Below are 17,741 nucleotides of genomic sequence, written 5' to 3'. Positions count from 1 at the left end.
ACTACTGAAATTGTACAGTGTTGGGCTTATTTACTCAGTATACAAAAAGATTTAAAATATATAATCTTTTTACTAATAATACTATTTTGAAGAAACATTGCTGGGGTAGCCTTGCTTATCAAAGTGTAGGCAGTGTAATGAAGTTTCCATGCCACAACTTCAAGAAATTTCAAATGAGATTTATTTTTATTTTTTTTTAAATTTTGTCAAATAAATAATTACTGTTCCTTAGTGAACAGTAATTTCATTCTAGCCAAGCAACACAATACCCTTCTACAATAATACTTTAATTGTGATACACATTAACCTGTATGCAGGTCTTGGGAAAGTGATGTACACATTGGAAACAATGACAAAGAATCAGTAAAGGCAGCACTGTCTGTCCCTTGCATGCATGCTTGACTTTCCCTTGGACATATGTTTTGATTTCTTCTTCTTTGGCTTCACCCTAGAAATATGCTACTTGGGCAGTTAATTTAATCTCTCTCTGCAGTGCTACCACATAGCAAAACAAATAGAACATAAAACATCTGTTACAGTTATTCCAATGAAGAAAAACTTACTTAAATAAAGCACATCTTTAAAATTGCCATAAGGAGCAATAATGGATATTGAGCTCAGAGTTATGAAATACAGAATGTTGCTTGCAGCTCTGTCTGTAACAGTGGTAGTTGACTTTTGGGAGCCAGGAATACATTCATCAGTGAAGGCACAGAAGCATGAATGGTACTAGTGGTAAGTACACAGCTTAATGTACTCAGATTGTCAGTTTTGGTGATTCCCTGTGTATGATATTTGGAACTATTGGGCCTTAGTCCTTCAGAGCTTAAAGTTGACAATTAAATTGCAAAACACATGCAGAAATCTCACATCATTTTTACTGATTTCAGTCAATGAGGACATGATAATTAGGTCATCACTATGTAAGTCCTTTCTGTCCCTCGGAGCCCCTTGACAACTCACTACTTTTTCTGAAGCTCTTTATTGTGGGCCTGGCCCTGTAGGGTGCCTCACACCCCGACACTTCCGATGTCACATAATCTTGAATTTTGACAAGTAAAAGGTGCTTTTCACACTTCCAAGCCACGGTCTTCAATTTTAATAATTTCAATACACAAATAAATCTCTCCCAAACCAATTTTTTAAAACAGTTGTTATTTTTCTCAGTGAGCTTTCCTTTGTGTTGTCAGATTGATTGGATGTTAACATTTGTGATTTTTTTTCATAGTACTCTATCTGATAAATACAATCTGATAATTTTTTTTTAATATAAAAAATATTGAAGTGGAGAGCTTTCCCCCCTCCTCATTTTAATGCATTACCCTACCATAGTCCCCTCTTGAGTATCTGGTATTCTACTTGACACTCAGCAGCTGGAAAGCTCTGAAAGTAAATGAGTTTCTGGTGTGCTCTGCTTTCCCATTCCCTGTCAAACAGCTGCATCGGTGACTTTTCTGCCTTTGCTAAATGGCTGACTTCTGCTACACATTTACTTCAGGGCCTCTAGGGCAGTCAGCTGAAAGACGCAAGCTTTTCTCTGGTTTCAGGTTTCACTGAAATAAGTTTGAGAATGATACTTGCTGTAGGAATACATATACTAAGAGAGTAAAGATTTACAAATAGGACATAATTTTGCATTATTCTTAATCAACTAAGTCTGAGACTTTCACTAAGAATGATGAATTCTTTAGAAACCCTTGCTGAAGTTATTCCCATAGGATACAATTCTGTAGTTCTTATTCAAGCAAGTACTTCTTATTTGTGTAAGTTATTTCACTGAGTATCACAGGAATTATTCACATGAATAAAGAAACTTTTTATAATACATCATGAAGTGTCCTGAAAAAAACCCATGTATAAGTCAATACTGGCAGGTACTGTCCTTCAGGAATTGGGACTGGGACTTCTCATTCTACTTTCTACTATGTCCAAATATCAGAGCAGTTTGTATGTCTGATGGATTTTCTCATTACAAGAATTTCACTGCACACCACTGATGGCTGGTTATAAAACAGGCTTCATGATGCTGTTCCCCACATCCACTGGTAAATTAATTCACTGATTCATGGCATGGAATTGGAGAGAAAGTAAGCTAGCTCTTTCTGTCATCCAGCATTTGACTGTGAAACACTGTTGCTGATGCAAATGCACACTTAATCTTGCTTAATACAATTTAATAAGAAGTAGGTCAGAAAAAAAAATCAGCACTTGTTTCCAAATCATTTAGTGGGGGGGAGCTGGGAGGGGAAGCATTTTGGTTGAGTTACAGTATCACTAAACTGTTTTAACTGCATGGTTTCCTGCAATAAGGGCATTTTTCGCCATCTCAGGGAAATAATTTCCATGTGGGCAGGTTCCCTCAGTATTGATGAATCTGATCCTCTCCTCAGTTTTGAGTCTCTAGTTGTTGACATAGGTTTAAACTGAAGAATGGATGTAAATCTGTCTTCAGTCTACATCCATTCATCACTCACTCAGAACAAAATCTCATTGGTAGAAGGCACTTAGGTATTAGACAGAGATATTGAAATTTACTGAAATTTTCAAACTCTGTGTCCTGATAGTGTAAATGCTAGTTTATCAGGAACCTTGCAGTTGATGAGATAATTTTCTCTGCTAGTTTTAAAGACAATCAAATGCCAGGTAAGATTGCGTGAGAAAGAAGCAGCCTGGAAACATCATCATAATGTGGAATGTGTGAGTTGCCACTCTGCAGGAATTCTCACTTGGAAGATGCGAAATACATAGCGAACTGCAGATCCTCCATGCTTAAAGGAGTGACAATAATTTTATATTTCTGACAACCAGACGCCAGAAGATTTCTTGGGGATGAGGTGGCTACAGGAAAGAAATGAAATACAGTCTTGTTACTAGATGACCTCACATTTCATCTGTTTATTTTTTCCTGCAGTACATACAGTGACTTAGGGCATGGACTATTTGAAACATAGGTAAACTTCATGACTCCAAGATCCAGCTGTTTAAAACTGAACAAGCTGATGAGTAGGCTAAACACCTTGATTTTGTTTTTTTGTTTTTATTTCTTTGATTCTTTGCCTCAACAGCCATAGGTCTCTCCAATCAATTATTAATTTTTTTTTTCAGTTCAAACTGCATTAATTGACAATGAAAATCTGGTTTGCTATAGTGGAATCAGGAAAAGGATGGAATCCAGGAAGAAGAGAAAACAAAAGGAACTCAAGCCTTCTGTGGCTTCCCAACTGACTTCAGCAGAGTATCCCCTTGTGACTCATAGGAAAAGGTCCATATCTCTACATCCCATTGAGCATTCCCAGCTATTTTGTAGGCTAAAGGCTTTCAGTCAAACTACTGCTAGTCAGAGTCGTGGAAGCCAGAGGAAAACCACGCAGAAGACTAAGCTATAACTCACATCAAGAGACATAAAAGGGAATGTAGCAGACTAACACAAGTAGAAATAATGCCTAGGAATTAAAATGTGCAGCGCATGATACTAAAAGTCTAGTGACATAGATTTGTGTTCTAGTCAAAATCTTTTCCACCTTTTTTACTCCTTTTAAATCACCAACATTCTGTTCTGTCTGTATTTATCCCCTGAAAATGGGGCTGTAGGGTTAAAATCCCATGATGAACCATGTTAAAATATTACTTTAATTACGGCCATACAGGGTTCTATACAGTACTAGGGGAGAGAGGGCAAGGGCAGGAAGACGCAAGCAAGATAATAGAGAAGGTGGGGCCAGGCTCTTTTTGTCTTCAAAGGATTCAGATGGTGGACTGAAACCAGACACTGCATGCATTCAAAGGCAGCTGATCTGCTTCTAGGAAGATCAAGGAAAAGGGAATCCAGAGGAAACTGTCAAAAGTGCAGTCCTTTTGCTACTGCCGTGTGGTTTCTTTTCATATTTCTCCCATGTGATGAGGTCTGTAGTTTAGAGCCACAGTTTGGCCCTGCTACTAAACAGAAAATATTTAGCCTCCCTCATTCATCTGAGATCCTTTCATCTGAACAACTACGAGTATATTTCTTTTATCTCCTTTCGTTTCCTTAGCAACATGCAAGGACACTCCAGAGAAGCAGTGTTAGGCAACACCTTCAGTCTAGGCTTTCATGAAGCTTTCTAACTTTGATCAGCTCTGATGAGCAGTTTAATAGTAGGCAATTTCAAGCATACTAACTCACATGTGTCTTTGTCCTCTGCAATGAGATATTACAAAAAGTAACTCAGCTTCTATTCTGTCACTACTACCCCAGCAAGGAGAGAGCTTCATTACCAGCTAACTAGGTCTGCATTTATGACATTGAGCCTCTGAAGTACAGCACTTCCTTATGTTCAGTCACTGATCCTCTACATAGATCAATAAAATTGCCTCCTGTATTGTGAGCTCCTTTTTGTGTTTGAGCACCCAGTGCCATGTAACCAAAGCAAAGATCCAGATTGTAATGATTTCTTGCCAGTTTGAAGCAATAAGGTGCCATTTATTGACAAGACAGTGTGATTTGCTGCATTGCTGCTATCTCCCTGCTTCAAGACATTCACAGTACAATTGAAAACTAACCAAGGAAATCAGTGGATGTTCAACGGGCTTCTTCACAACAATATTTTCGTCTTTATAATTCTGTTTGCATTCTATTGTGCAGGTCCATCTGCCATCCCTGGCTTCCTGAAATCAATGGCTAAATCCATAGCTAAAATCAATAGTAAGTAATCACCTCAGCAATTTTTAGGTAGCTATTGGGAAGACAGCCAAAAATTCCATTAAGCAAGTTAGAGAACACTTTTCTTTCCCTGAGTCATCAAAATTAATATAATGAGTGGTTATGCTTCTAAAAGCATTAGTGTAACTAGCTCAGAGTCATATGACCACCACTGCAAAGGCATTCTTAGCTGGAATTAGCAAATGCTGTATTTCCATTTTCTGTGGCCCAGATGAAAAAAAGGTGCACATGTCACTTGCAAAACTGAATGACTGTTTCACAAGGAAGTAAAAAGAAACTGATGGAAAAAATAAGAAAGGATTAAATTTAAAGAACAAAGATCTCTTGCTATTTCATATAGATTAAATGAAGTAGAAAGTATCCCTCCTCATTGCTTAACAGCAACCCACTTTCTCCTGTAGAGATATGGAATCAATGTCCAAACAAGTACTGGCAGCTACCACCAGGCTCTGGTCAATAGTCTGATCCAACTGACCTGGTAGCAATTTCCTGGGCATGTGAAATGCTGTAGCTCCTTTTTCACCCCCACTCTTCTAATTCTCATCTTGTCATTGCACTTATTCCATACTTATACACCATATGTACAGTGAGCTGGAGCTGATCTACTAGTGAAACCAAGGGTTTCATCTAAGACACAAACAGCAAGTATTTCAAGAAATCTATTCACTTCAGGTATTTCATGGTCCCTTTTATCATGTAATGATTAGCAGTGATATGAATATGTATTGAACCAGCTGTGTGTATATAGAAATGTATCCGCCACTTGATATCTGAAGATTTGCCAGTATTTAACATATCTTCTCTCTACTCCTGTGAGGTTAGAATAAGTGGGGAAGATAGACACTGAATCCCTCAAGGTGACACTGAAAGCCTACAGCAGAAGTAGGGATTTCACCTGGCCATTGCCAGGTCCTGGCTACAGATCTAAGTCCAGCTAAAACAACTCATTAATATAGTACCAAAGGTAAAGGAAGCTCTTTAAAGAGCTGAAGTATGTCTCATCACACTGAAGCAGAGGAAGTGTACTTGCAGTATGAAAGTGCTTCCAGAACTGGCTATCACCACCTTATTACCTAGAGTAACTATTTTTATGTGCATTTCCCATCCTGCCTCACACCACTTTGTCCCATGTTACTTTTGTTTTTAGAACTGTCCAAATACAAACAGATGGAATAACTTCTGCCTGCACATACTGCTCTGTCTCTTCCCTGGTCACACCTCTACCGTACAACACTGGTTGAGGCTGCTTGTCCAACTCTTCCACCACCTTGGATGTCTGGAATCCTCTTCTGTTCTCCTTTCCTGCCCAAACTGGTGTCTTTTTCTTTGCCCAGTCCATGTAAAAATGGACTTCAGCTGCACCATGGGAAATTTAGGTTAATTGCTAGGAAATATTTTGTAGTACTGAATATAGCTGAGTTCCAGAACAAGTTGCCTCTAGAGGCTGCAGGAAAGTTCAAGTTAAGATGAACATGCAATCCTAAGATCTATTTTTCCCCCTCCACATCTTCTCAAACGACAGGGATGAATTCAGCTTGGCTGCTAAGCTGCTTAGAAGACAATTCACTTTATGCTTTAAGGATAAATGGGGTTAAAAAGAAAACAAAATTTCTTTTGTTTATTGGAGAAATCTCATTCCGGTTTTGTCCTCTTCTTATGCTCCTAGCATATACTGAGGGGAGAAAGAGGTTACCAGGGAACAAAAGGTGTCACAGTGAGTGGCTGGAGGTAAGTGGATTCAGGGCCACACATTCCGATGGAAGACACCGATCTTCACTTCAGAATGATAGAAAGCAAAGGGAGGAATGGAAAAAACCCAACCTTGTGTCATTGAGTTGATCCTTACATTAATGTAAGGGGAGTTGAGATAGAGAAAGGTGGGTGAGATAGTGGGCACATGCCATAATAAGAGCAGTCATCAAATTGTATTATAAATTTATGCTGAAGGGACACATGCTAGAAGTTTTTTTGCTGATAAATTGAGAAATGGGTGAAGAAAGTAAGTTCAAAGCCTAGACCTCCCTTCCCTCTATCTAGATTGATGAGAGTGAACTAGGACATGCTAATGAAGGCTCCTAGACAAAACTGATTATAATCTTTGTGAGCAGGGTTCTCAGTCTAGAGAGGCAAAACTCATTCATATGCAACACTGCAGAAGAGCCCTCCTTAGGCAAACCAAAATGTTTACATTCTCTATCTTTGGCAGCTGATTCCTGTTATAGCAGCTTGTCTATCACACACAAGTGTGAAGTGGAAGGCAAGAAGGCTGAGACTGCTAATGGACTGATGTTCATTCCCTTCCTGACAGGATTTTTAGGAGACATGGCAAGCATATATACATAGACCAAGACAGTTTTGCAGGTGAGCCAATCACAGCAAGTTACTTCTAACTTAGGTTCAGGCTCCAAGTAAGGCAGTATGAAAAAACAGAGTAGGTGCTGGTAATCCGCAACTGAAATGTGAAATTATGGCCATTTTTCAAAAGACAGCTATGATGACTTGCTGACTTTTTAAAGGAGGAGAAAAAAAAATATTGTCTTAAAAGACCAGTGTGAAAAAAGAAAAAGTTTGATGAGGGAAGGGCTATTTTTCACTTGGGGCAGAAAACACTGAAGGTGTGACTGGCTAAGAGGTCTCCAGTGCATACAATTCAACAAATGTTTCAGGTGAAATTCCATCTGCCCATCTGTGCATCTTACCCTCTTCCCCTCTTCCAGCTTCCAAACTAACTTTACAGAACAAAATGTGAGAGGACTATAAAATTACTCTGCAATTATCTGCTGAATGTGCAAGGAACATTTCACAGGTCTCTTTTCCCTATCAAAGAGAAAAATTTTATAAATAATACTAGTACAAAAGGTGCTAATAGCAGACATGGTGATTTTTTTTCTTTCACATCTGCAAATGGAAGACAACATTCAACAAACATTTGCACTTTGACTCAATTTATAAGAAATCTAGTGTGTGTGTGTGTGTGTGTGTGTGTGTGTGTGTGAGACTGAAGTTTCAAATCAATAGCTGTTTCCTTACAGCTGTTTCATTTCCTCTTTGACATTCAAACCAGGCTGGAACCTCGTAGAGTCCTGTGTAAGGTTTTGATAAAAAAGCCAAGATACAAACTGAAGCTGAGTCACTGCTGTCAAACAGTGTTCCAGAGGCTGGAAGGATGTGGGGATGTATAAACACATGACATTCATATATACTGAAGGCTGGAGACACTCATTGTCAATAAATGAACTAATGATGGTTCTGTGTGAAAAATCTGCAGTATTAGCTCAGCACCAAGCATATATGTAAAGCCTTTTTTTGTGACATCACAAATCTTCTTTGGGGGCTAGTTGCTTCTCCTTTTTCTGGTAGCCTCACAGGGCAGCAGAAGACTGACAGGTTGCTGCTTTAATGTCAGCTCTGCTGCTTCCATCCTGCAGCACTGAGTTAGCAGAGGTTCTTCACCTCTAGCCCTGCACTTTCACACCTTTCCAAATCACCAGTCTCTCATCTATCCACACATCATTAGCAGCAAAAACTATAATGCTGGGGAATTATCCATTCTTAGCTAGACAAGTATATATGAAGAACTTGTTTGGCAGAAAGGCCATCTTTATGTCCTGGGCCTGTCAAGCACTCATCTTAATTTAACCCCTGCTCATAACTGGGGCTTTTTGGTGCTGCAGTGTAAATAAACACATAACAAAATGACAGATGTGCTGCTGCGGAGGACAGGCAGCATGTGTGAGAAGAATACAGATGTCCTCCCAAGTAATTTCATGAACCAATTACTACCAACAGTCGTCTACAAGACAACTTCAGTGAAGGAAATAATTTTCGTTGGAATTATTTGGTGCAGCTCAAAGAAGGAAATTTAATGCCGTTTTAGTGCTCAAAGACAAGAGGTTTATGGAAATTTCAAAAGTGTAGTAGTGTTATTTCTAAATAAAGAAATGTTTCATGAAAAATGTGAAGAAAAACCAAAGCCTTTGAGTGACTATTGATGTTTGGAGTCTGCAAGTCCCTCTTTTTTAATTGTTTTAATTGTCATTTAGAGAAAAATAATTAAACTAGTAATTAAACTGTCAATTAAACCAATGATACACATACTGTGCAACGCAAATTTATTCCAAATATAATATTCTAAAACAGTGTTACCCTTTATCAATAACAAAGAAACATATAAGGAAAAAGTAATAGCAATTCAACTAACTTATTTCAGTCCCACCCTATCACATCTTTATCCAAATATTCTATATCATATATACTAGGACAAGAGGCTGTAAAAATTGTTGCCACCCTCGAGAGTGCAATCATGGTATGGTTCTTTGTATGCCTCACTTTAATGAAGTGCCTTCCTTTGATCTTCAGTGACGCAGTGAAGGTTTTGCTCAAAGATGAACCTGAGACTGTGGCTCTTTCCTCTTGGTGCAACTGACCCCATGTATGTAATTTAAGAATGTTTGTGTTTAGTGGCACAAGCTTGTTAGGTATGGTAATGAAACCCTGATAACACTGAGAAATGGATTTCAATCATATGAGCAGGTAAGAATAGCTTTCCTCCCCATTGCTACACAGATGAAAGGCATCGTTTTTGCTCGGCTTTCGTTTTTCAACGGTGGTGTTAAATGTCATGTATTTCACTACACGCCTTTCACATCCTAAATATCTTGGGCTTAGTTCAGAGTTTTGAATATCATGCCAATTATGTAAATCTTGAGGCTTAAATGTAAGCTTGGTATCCTCTGAAGACAGTGTCTACTTATGAAGTCGTTCTTGCCAATCTAAAATGTTCCAAATAAACTGCTGCAAGCATAATATTTTCTCTGGAATCAGTTAGTCATATTATCCTTTTCAAGCTACCAAACGTTAATGTCCAGTCACGCTGTGTCTTTTAATAGGTAATGGGCACATAACAATTGCTTGTCAGAAAGACAAATAGAACTGTTTTGATGCCTGGTTATAAGTAATTAATTATAGGTCAAATATCAACCATAAAGGAATAGGACATTCTATCATTTCTCTTTAAAGATACTAGCTGAAAGACAACCTGAGTCTTTAAGTGGTGTCCACTAGTAGGAGGCATGTCAGATAGAAACGCCATCCAATTTTCCTTTCAATAAAGATTCCCAAAAATGTTTTCTGGGAGCCTTCTGAAACCGTGTTCTCCTAATTCCATTCTATTGCTTTTGTAGACTGCCCAGTAAATCCACATGACTGTGCAGACAACAGACATGACCAAACTAGAGGACACTATTTCACTTCCAAAGCATTAATGAAAGTAATGGATTTAACTTTGATTTGAATAAAACTATCTAATTTTAGAGATGCATACAGGTATGAAGAGGAGATTGTATATTGTTATTTCAATGAAGCTTATTTTCTGATGTATGTATTTTCTTTGTAATCATAAAGAAAAAGCAGCAAAGATTTTCCTCCCCCATGAATTGTATAGGATGTCTATGAAAGAATTTCATTCCATAATAAAGCCAATCATATATATATATATACATATATATATCACATATACTGTAGCTTGGGAAAGAATAATGCTGCTGCTTGTGAATTTCTAAAAGTCATTAAGTTGAACATTGTTTTAATTAAACAAAATAATCTAAAAGACACTGCACATGCTAGAAATTACAAGAATCTGGTGAACAGTACAATCCAGATGATAGAAATCAATAAAGAAGTTTTTTATGAGCAGCAACTGCAGCAAACAGGCCCAGTGGAGGCATAAGACTATAAAGGAATTTTTTCTTTGAGGGTACAGTTGAGTTTAAAGAAGTGTAACAGGGATGAGACATTTTTACTAAGAAATTGTGAAAATCAGAAATTAAAAAAAAATTTTGGTTTTAACCAAAGAACAGGTGAAACATCAAAGCATTTGTTGAGTGTTTTACAAACCCAGCTGTGTTAATATCTCTAGTCTTTTCAGAACATTGCCATACATATTCAAGATTGTATAAATGGCTAATTCATTTCTAAAATGTGGAATGCTTTGAAATGAAATGTGATGAACATTTGTCACTATTTGGTAGCATTTTCTGAAAAAAGATGTATGTAAAGAAGAACGTCTTGAGTACTATATACATTTGCTCATCCCATGTTCATCAGTATGTTAAATGCCTTAAAAAAAATGTAAAACTCTGCACTGACAGGTACAAAGTAAGTATTTCACTTCTGTTCTCCCTTGATATAAGGACCTCTTCTTGTATTTTCATAGACATGTCTCCATGTTCCTCTCATTATCCTACTCTTCTCCTCTCTGGTAGAAGACTGTTAAACACCTTTTGCAGCACTCTCATTCTTTCCCCCATGGTCCAGAATTATTAGCTCCAGGACTAATGCAGCTCTGCCACTACCACTGGCAGAGACAGATGTTATTGGCAGTTATTCAGTTATAGACAGCTTTTAAAAAATCAAAGCCATATGCTTGAACTTGACTTGTGGGCTTATTCAATCATCAGCCAATGAAAAGAAAAGAAGAATTAAGCAAAACTAGAGCTCTGTGGTTTTTCTGACTTCTGCTGATGAGCAAGTGAGCTACTCCACCCTACATGACCCACTGCCTTCATGGTGCACAGCCGTACACACACAATTATGGTCATACACCACTACCTCTCTACTGAAGGGAGAAAGGTTTAATGAAGTTTCATCTCAAAGGTACTTGGTATACTTGATGGATAAAGGCTAGAAAAAGCTGCTGAGAAAGACAGCATTTAAGGATTTTTTGAGCTTAAATTTCACTCTTTACACTGATCATTTAATTTTATTTCATGCTTCCTCCGGAATATTACAAGAATGCAATTATTAGAACTGAAGGGAAAAGAGAACTCCTCTTTCATTGGTGACTGCAATATTCTGAGATATGATTTCACTTGTATGTCAAATCTCCAAGGCAGTCTCTTTATCAGCTATTCCAGACTTGGTCTTCAATTCCCAATTTTGAGTACTCAGGAGAAGGAAGCCAACAAGAAATCAAACTGCCTAGTCAATATATCCTGTTAAAACAGCCCACTTCCAAACTTCCTACTTGTGGAGTATTAAATCTGTAAGATATTGCTGTTGGCTATTATGTACTTTTTATTGTGCTAGCACCATTTATTGGATTTTATTTCTACTGTAAAAATGGTGTATATATATGGTGCATAACTATGAAGAAACAAAACCAAAACCTCAGAAGGGAGTACTATGAATAAAATATTTCTTTTAGGATAAAGAAAAATATTGTGAATATGCTTAAAATACAACCATAACAATCAAGTTAAAACAAGAGAAAAACATACCTGTGAAAAGCCGAGTACTTCTCCGTTTTCATCAAGCACATTAAAATTAATGATCGGACCCTGGACATCAGGACTGCTGAAATCTGTATCACTGTAAATACGAACTACAGGAGCCCCATTGGCATATTTTAAGTTAGAAAGCACAGTATAGGTGTAGTGAGCTAATGCAAAGGTATGCTCTTTTATTTTCTCCATTCCACCTACAAAAGAAAAGTGCACGTACGTCAGATGCATTATTCTTATGGCAACGTAAAAATAGGATGATTTTTCAGAATTGCAACACTGCAAGGTAATAAGCATGAAATTGGTAATTTTGTGTTTCTTTAAATGCTTATACAATTTGCAAATGTTTCCTTCCTCATATAGAAGTTTCAGAAGTACTGTTGCACCAAGGATTTATCTGTAATTAATCTACTGTAGAAAGCTAAAGTTACAGTGAAATGAATTCACATTAGCTACAAGATTTTTAGTTCCAGTCTATACTTAAAACTCAGATATTCTGGCACAAATGAATTGAAAAGCTAGTTTTTCTCCAGACCTAACTCTGGAGATCATGGGAAGTAGACATCAATCCTAACACAGCACAGAAAGCAAACTGCTAAGTCTAAGATAAAATAATAACATTCTAAATGTAATGACAAAGTAAAAATGTCATTCTACAAGGAATTTACTTGAATAATGAAGAATTATTCTTTCAAGACTGTATTTTTTGTAGAAGAAAACGGACATTGTAAATGCTTCATTGACTATACCCATGCAATCTAGTTGCTCAAGAGAAACTTTGCAGAGAAATTTTCACAGAACTTGGCCTGGAAAAAGCATAAAGAGGAAACCTGTAGGGTTCCCCCCCAACCATGTTTTCGGGTTTTTTTTTTGTTTGTTTGTTTGTTTGTTTTATCCTACACTGAATAGTTTGGAAAAGAGAATTGCAAAGAATTCCTGACATCTCTGCTCTCTGAGGAGAGGTTGTGTCTTTGCTAGATGTCCCTATTGAAGTGGCTTCTATTATGCCCATTATGAACTGCATTATGGTAAGCCTACATCATGTAGAAAAGAAACCAAAACACAGAAACATTTCCTCAAAGACCTCTTGAAGCAGAACAGCACTTTTTCTGCCTGGGTTTTAGACCCAGAGTATTTTCTGTGTGCTGAGTATCATATTTGAGGCACATGAGCATTTCTGTAACTAAAAAGATGTTTGACATTTTGTTTTACTTTTTTTCTTTTTAAACCTTGAATCTTACAATTACTTTTGTGCATAACACTTCTATATCTGAGTATCTGAAAACTTCTACAGTCTGATAGTGTTGACTTTTGTGCCTTTATTCATAAAAAGACCATGTCATTTATGAATGCGTATAAAGGAAAAGGAGCCCCTGGTGGTCTAGTGGTTAAGGCGCGGCGCTGTCACCACCAAGGCCCAGGTTCGATTCCCGGTCAGGGACACTCCTGGGCAGGTGGGGCTCGTTAGCCCTTAAAGGCAACCCACCTACGTCCTGAGGACCTCACTGCCACCGTCCAAGCTCGCTTGGCCCTGGCAGATGAACCTTAGGATTAAAGGGTGGGCTCAGTTCCGCGCACACTGTGTCTCACCTAAAAAATCCAATGCACAGGCTGGAAGGTGGAAAGACCTTCCCCGGATCTTCACTCGCGAAGACTGGCCATTATTATAAAGGAAAAAAAAAAATCTTTCTCCAGACATACAGAAGAATTGCACCAATGTCTGTTATTTTACTTTTCTTTGAGTTTCTGTATTATGTGCTATCTCCTTTGGATAAGCTAGGAGAACACACAGTAAAAGCATAGAAACAGATTAGATATAAGGTGGAAGCACCTGTTTGGTGCTAAATAAAGAGGAATAAGATATTTAATGAGACACTAATATGCAAAGCATTTGCAAGGAACCATGCCAGAAGCTAATCAGTACAATTTCTAGATGTTAACCACAGTAAACTTGGCAAGCATCTCTAGAACATTTTGGTCTGAAAGATGATTTGTATTTTCAGAGTCTTTGAGAATAAAAGATTGCCTAGTCACTGTTTGGTAGAAGTTAAGAGTCTTGAAACAGTAAAAAGGAAAACTAAAACCACACACACAAAAAAGTTATTTCTGAGCATTTGCCAGAAAGTAGCTGTATTAAGAGAAGTCACTGCCTTGTCAGCTTCTGAGACGTCTATAATCTCCTGGTTCAGAGCTTTTCCAAATTGTCAGGAATCTTTTAACGGAAGATTAAACTACTGTCCTTGTGCCTTGCTGAAGAAATCTCTTTTTCAGAAATTTCAGTCACTCATTCAGAGCAATCATCCTGCTGTCATTTCTATATTGTTTTCAGCTATTCCCCTTTAAAGTTGCTTAATCACATTTCCTTGTTCATTAGTGAGAAGCTGATGAGTCTTTTAATTATTTATTCTGACAAATTCAGATGCAATAGCCTGTAGTTGCTTTTCTGCTCTGCGATTGGAGAGAGGAAGCTATGTTGCCAGGGTCCCATATTTTTAAGTAGCAGAATAGGTTGTGATTAGGTTTGATGTCACAGAAACCCTTGTGGAACAACTCTCAACAATATGGAGTTTGTTCTGATGAAAAAGGGTTATATTTAGAAAATATCCATGATTTCTTTTTATTTTATTCAACAAAATTATTCATACTATGTCCTGCATAAATCCAGCACTTACATCATCTCCCTCTCCCTTCTAGGGAAAAGAATCTGAGGAAGAGAAAATAAAACGCAGAATAAACCTTTGGTCTCTAACATGATCTAAGGACTTGCATTATTGCATCTAGTCCCATATTTGGCGTGAAAAATTAAAACTCATTTCTTGACTGAGCCTAAGTTAAATGAGAAAGTGATTTTCTTTATTACGTTTTACTTGGCACTTATTAGCTTATTGTATTCCTGCAATTTATCTTCTCTCTGTACAGAACTCAGGTTTTATGAACAATTCCGTAACTCTGAGCACTTTGAGACTCTTCCCTAGCTACCTGTTTGGGGATAAAGTAGTAGCACATCTTAAGCCTTTTGAAAGATTTACAGTTTGCAAAAATCATTGTTATGTCACCTTGAGAAGGTGCTGAGAAGGACTCAAGTGCCCTGATGCCCTCTCAGTTTATGGATTTTATTCCTTATCACTGCACTGTTTTGTTACAGTGAATTGCCTGTAGTTGCTCCTAAAAATTATTTTAAAATTAAGAACAATTTATGTATTCTGTAATTTGGATCAGAATTAATGTGATTTCTAAATTACACCAGATGAAGTCCTTCTAATACCATTCACTGTATTTATGTGTGTTATATGTATAGGTACACATTCAGCACAAAGAATTCTCACAGTCCACAATCTGGACTCATTAATGACTTACTTTTTCCCATGGCACAAGTGTAAGGACTTCTCTGTTAAAAGGGAAACTCCTGCATTTCTGTGGATTAATATGCCCCTTATTAATTTTTCCCCATGTGTATGTTTTGACATTACATTAAGCCAGACATGATTATTTAAATAATTCTTCTTCCCAAAAGCACCAAGTTTTTCTACACCGTTTGTTGCCACAATAAATGCCATATATTCTTGTAGTGACAAAGTTTTCAAGCAGAAGAGATTGACAAAGAAAACTTGTACTTCTGTATACTTGTACTCCCTGCCAAAGTATTCTAGCAAACCTGTGGAGATGCTGTTAGACCTCCTGTTGCTGATGAATGTTTGCACACTACAGCATCCTGACAGGTTAGTACCATCTCAGACCTCCAATCCCATCCTATACCTCAGTTTGTATATTGTTATGGAAAGTAATACTGTTCTATGGAAAATTCAGAGCGCTAGTGCACTGGCTAACCCACAGATAAATTTACAATGTCAGATCTTCCATAGGAATTGCTTGTGTGCATACACCTATCCACTGAGACAACAGGACACTTCAGCCATCTGGAAGAGAAGGGTAAGCAATGTCACATTTACAACAGGGTGCAAACTATGTGCATTTAAACTATGCACAATTGTCATAATGGTATTGTGAATCCACTGCTTGGCTTGCCTGATGATAACTCCTTGTATTTGCATTATCTCTATAATCAGTGAAGAATGAGATATACAGATGTCCAATAAGTATTCAGTAAAAAATGCCTTTGAGTTAGTTTTGCATGTGAGTTGCTTTTGCATTATGTAAATGGTAAACATGTAATGGCATATCATCTCCTCTCTGAAAGAACCAGGATTTCAGCAGCCCAAATGTTCAAAACCTAGTTCTTCCTGAAAGAACTGTAGACAAATAGGCATATGTCAACATCTATAAAAGATTTTGGATAGAGAGATTAAGATAAAGCTGAGACTGAAATTGAGCCTCTAGAATGAAAGCTCTGATGCTTAAGGTTTTCATACTGTACTCAGAAACCTCAGTGATCTGCATTCAAATACATTTTTATCTCTCTTATTATGAAAAATTAAATACTGGAGATAAGAAAGAAGAGAGTCATAAATCAAACATACAGTCATGGTTCCAACTTGCTGTGAAAAAAACACAGAAATCGAGGTTTAAATGAACAAATTCTCTGTCACTCCAGTAAATCAAAATTCATGTATACATTTGAATAAGAAAAAGATCAATCTGATTCACTATTTTTCAATATCAGCTAACAGAAAGCAATGAGGCAGAGAAATGATGAGCTGGAATCTCAGCAAACCAATCAGCAGGAAGTGAAACCAAGATGTAGCCACCTTCTAGTAGATCTCAAACAAGACAACTCACTGTGAGACCTGTGAGTCAATGTGCTAATGAAGCCATGGAACCTGGAACTCCTGCCAAACATTTGGAGTCCTTCCTTCACTTCCTCCAAGAAGTGTACATTAAGACTCATTTCTGAGCTTTTCTTGGTGTTCTTTTATGCATAGAACTGCATGTCTGTGACTGAAATCTGTCAATGTTATTCCCCCCCAAAAAAGAATACCTCTTGAGGATGAACTTGGAAATCGTAGCTTCATGTATTTCCTTTGCAAATGTGAAAACTTTGGCTTAAAACCACTTTAAACAATGCATTCTAAGCATTGCTATTTTTTAGCAAGCCTGTTTTGAATGAAACATTGCAAACATAAAAATGAAATATTCATAAGATGATCCAAACTCCCACCCTCAAAGGGCAACCCTGAAATGTTATAAATAGAATACAAGAAGAGCAAATAATGAGAAGAAAATGTAATCAACTTGATAAAAAAACATTCATCACTCATCTTTTGCTCCTACATTCATCAATAAAAATACTAAATATACGCATTCCTGGTGGGTTTTACCCTCCTAAATTATGAGAACAGCTGTCCTAAGTCAGACCAAATCTTGCTACTGCTTTTTCCCAGAGTAGGAGTAGCAGATGTCTAGAGGAAAAAATATATGAAAAAAAAAATGTAATTTCTAATGTAAATTACCATGAAATAAACAAAATATAAACAAAACCACATGAAAATGAGCTTACATGTAGGCTAACAGCAATTAAACATTACTTTTAAACAGAACTAAGGATTTAAGAACACCTCATGGAATTTTAGCATTGAAATTAATACATTAACATATCCTTAGAGTCAACAGAAAAAAAGCTCTTCTGATGTCATAGCATTGCAGTATCGTCATTATAAAATTTCATTCATTAAAACTCAAAATAAAACACTGTAAATGGCTTATCAGCCAACTGATAAAAATATCCATCATCTACACTCATAGAACACGCGTAAGGCATGAACAGATTGCAAACCCCTTGTTCATTCTGACTCACACGACCAGTC

The 17,741-nt window shown here is 37.2% G+C and overlaps 1 protein-coding gene across 4 annotated transcripts in view; it reads right to left on the bottom strand.

The window, feature by feature from the left end:
- The window catches only part of MOCOS (molybdenum cofactor sulfurase), a 214,560-nt gene that overhangs the window by 40,145 nt on the left and 156,674 nt on the right, over positions 1-17,741 (bottom strand). For all 4 annotated transcript variants that reach the window (XR_007630146.1, XR_007630147.1, XM_050326370.1 and 1 more), the window contains exon 6: positions 11,977-12,176. Coding sequence is in view for 2 of the 4 variants with exons in the window: in XM_050326370.1 (XP_050182327.1) it covers positions 11,977-12,176 (200 nt within the window). In the remaining 2 variants the exon portion in view is untranslated. The remainder of the gene's footprint in view (positions 1-11,976; positions 12,177-17,741) is intronic.

This window comes from Myiozetetes cayanensis, unplaced genomic scaffold (assembly GCF_022539395.1).
Source record: "Myiozetetes cayanensis isolate MyiCay16 unplaced genomic scaffold, myiCay2020 scf1, whole genome shotgun sequence".
Classification (NCBI taxonomy): Eukaryota; Metazoa; Chordata; class Aves; order Passeriformes; family Tyrannidae; genus Myiozetetes; species Myiozetetes cayanensis.
Note: the sequence above shows the minus strand (reverse complement) of the source record. Positions and strands in the feature narration are given on the sequence as shown.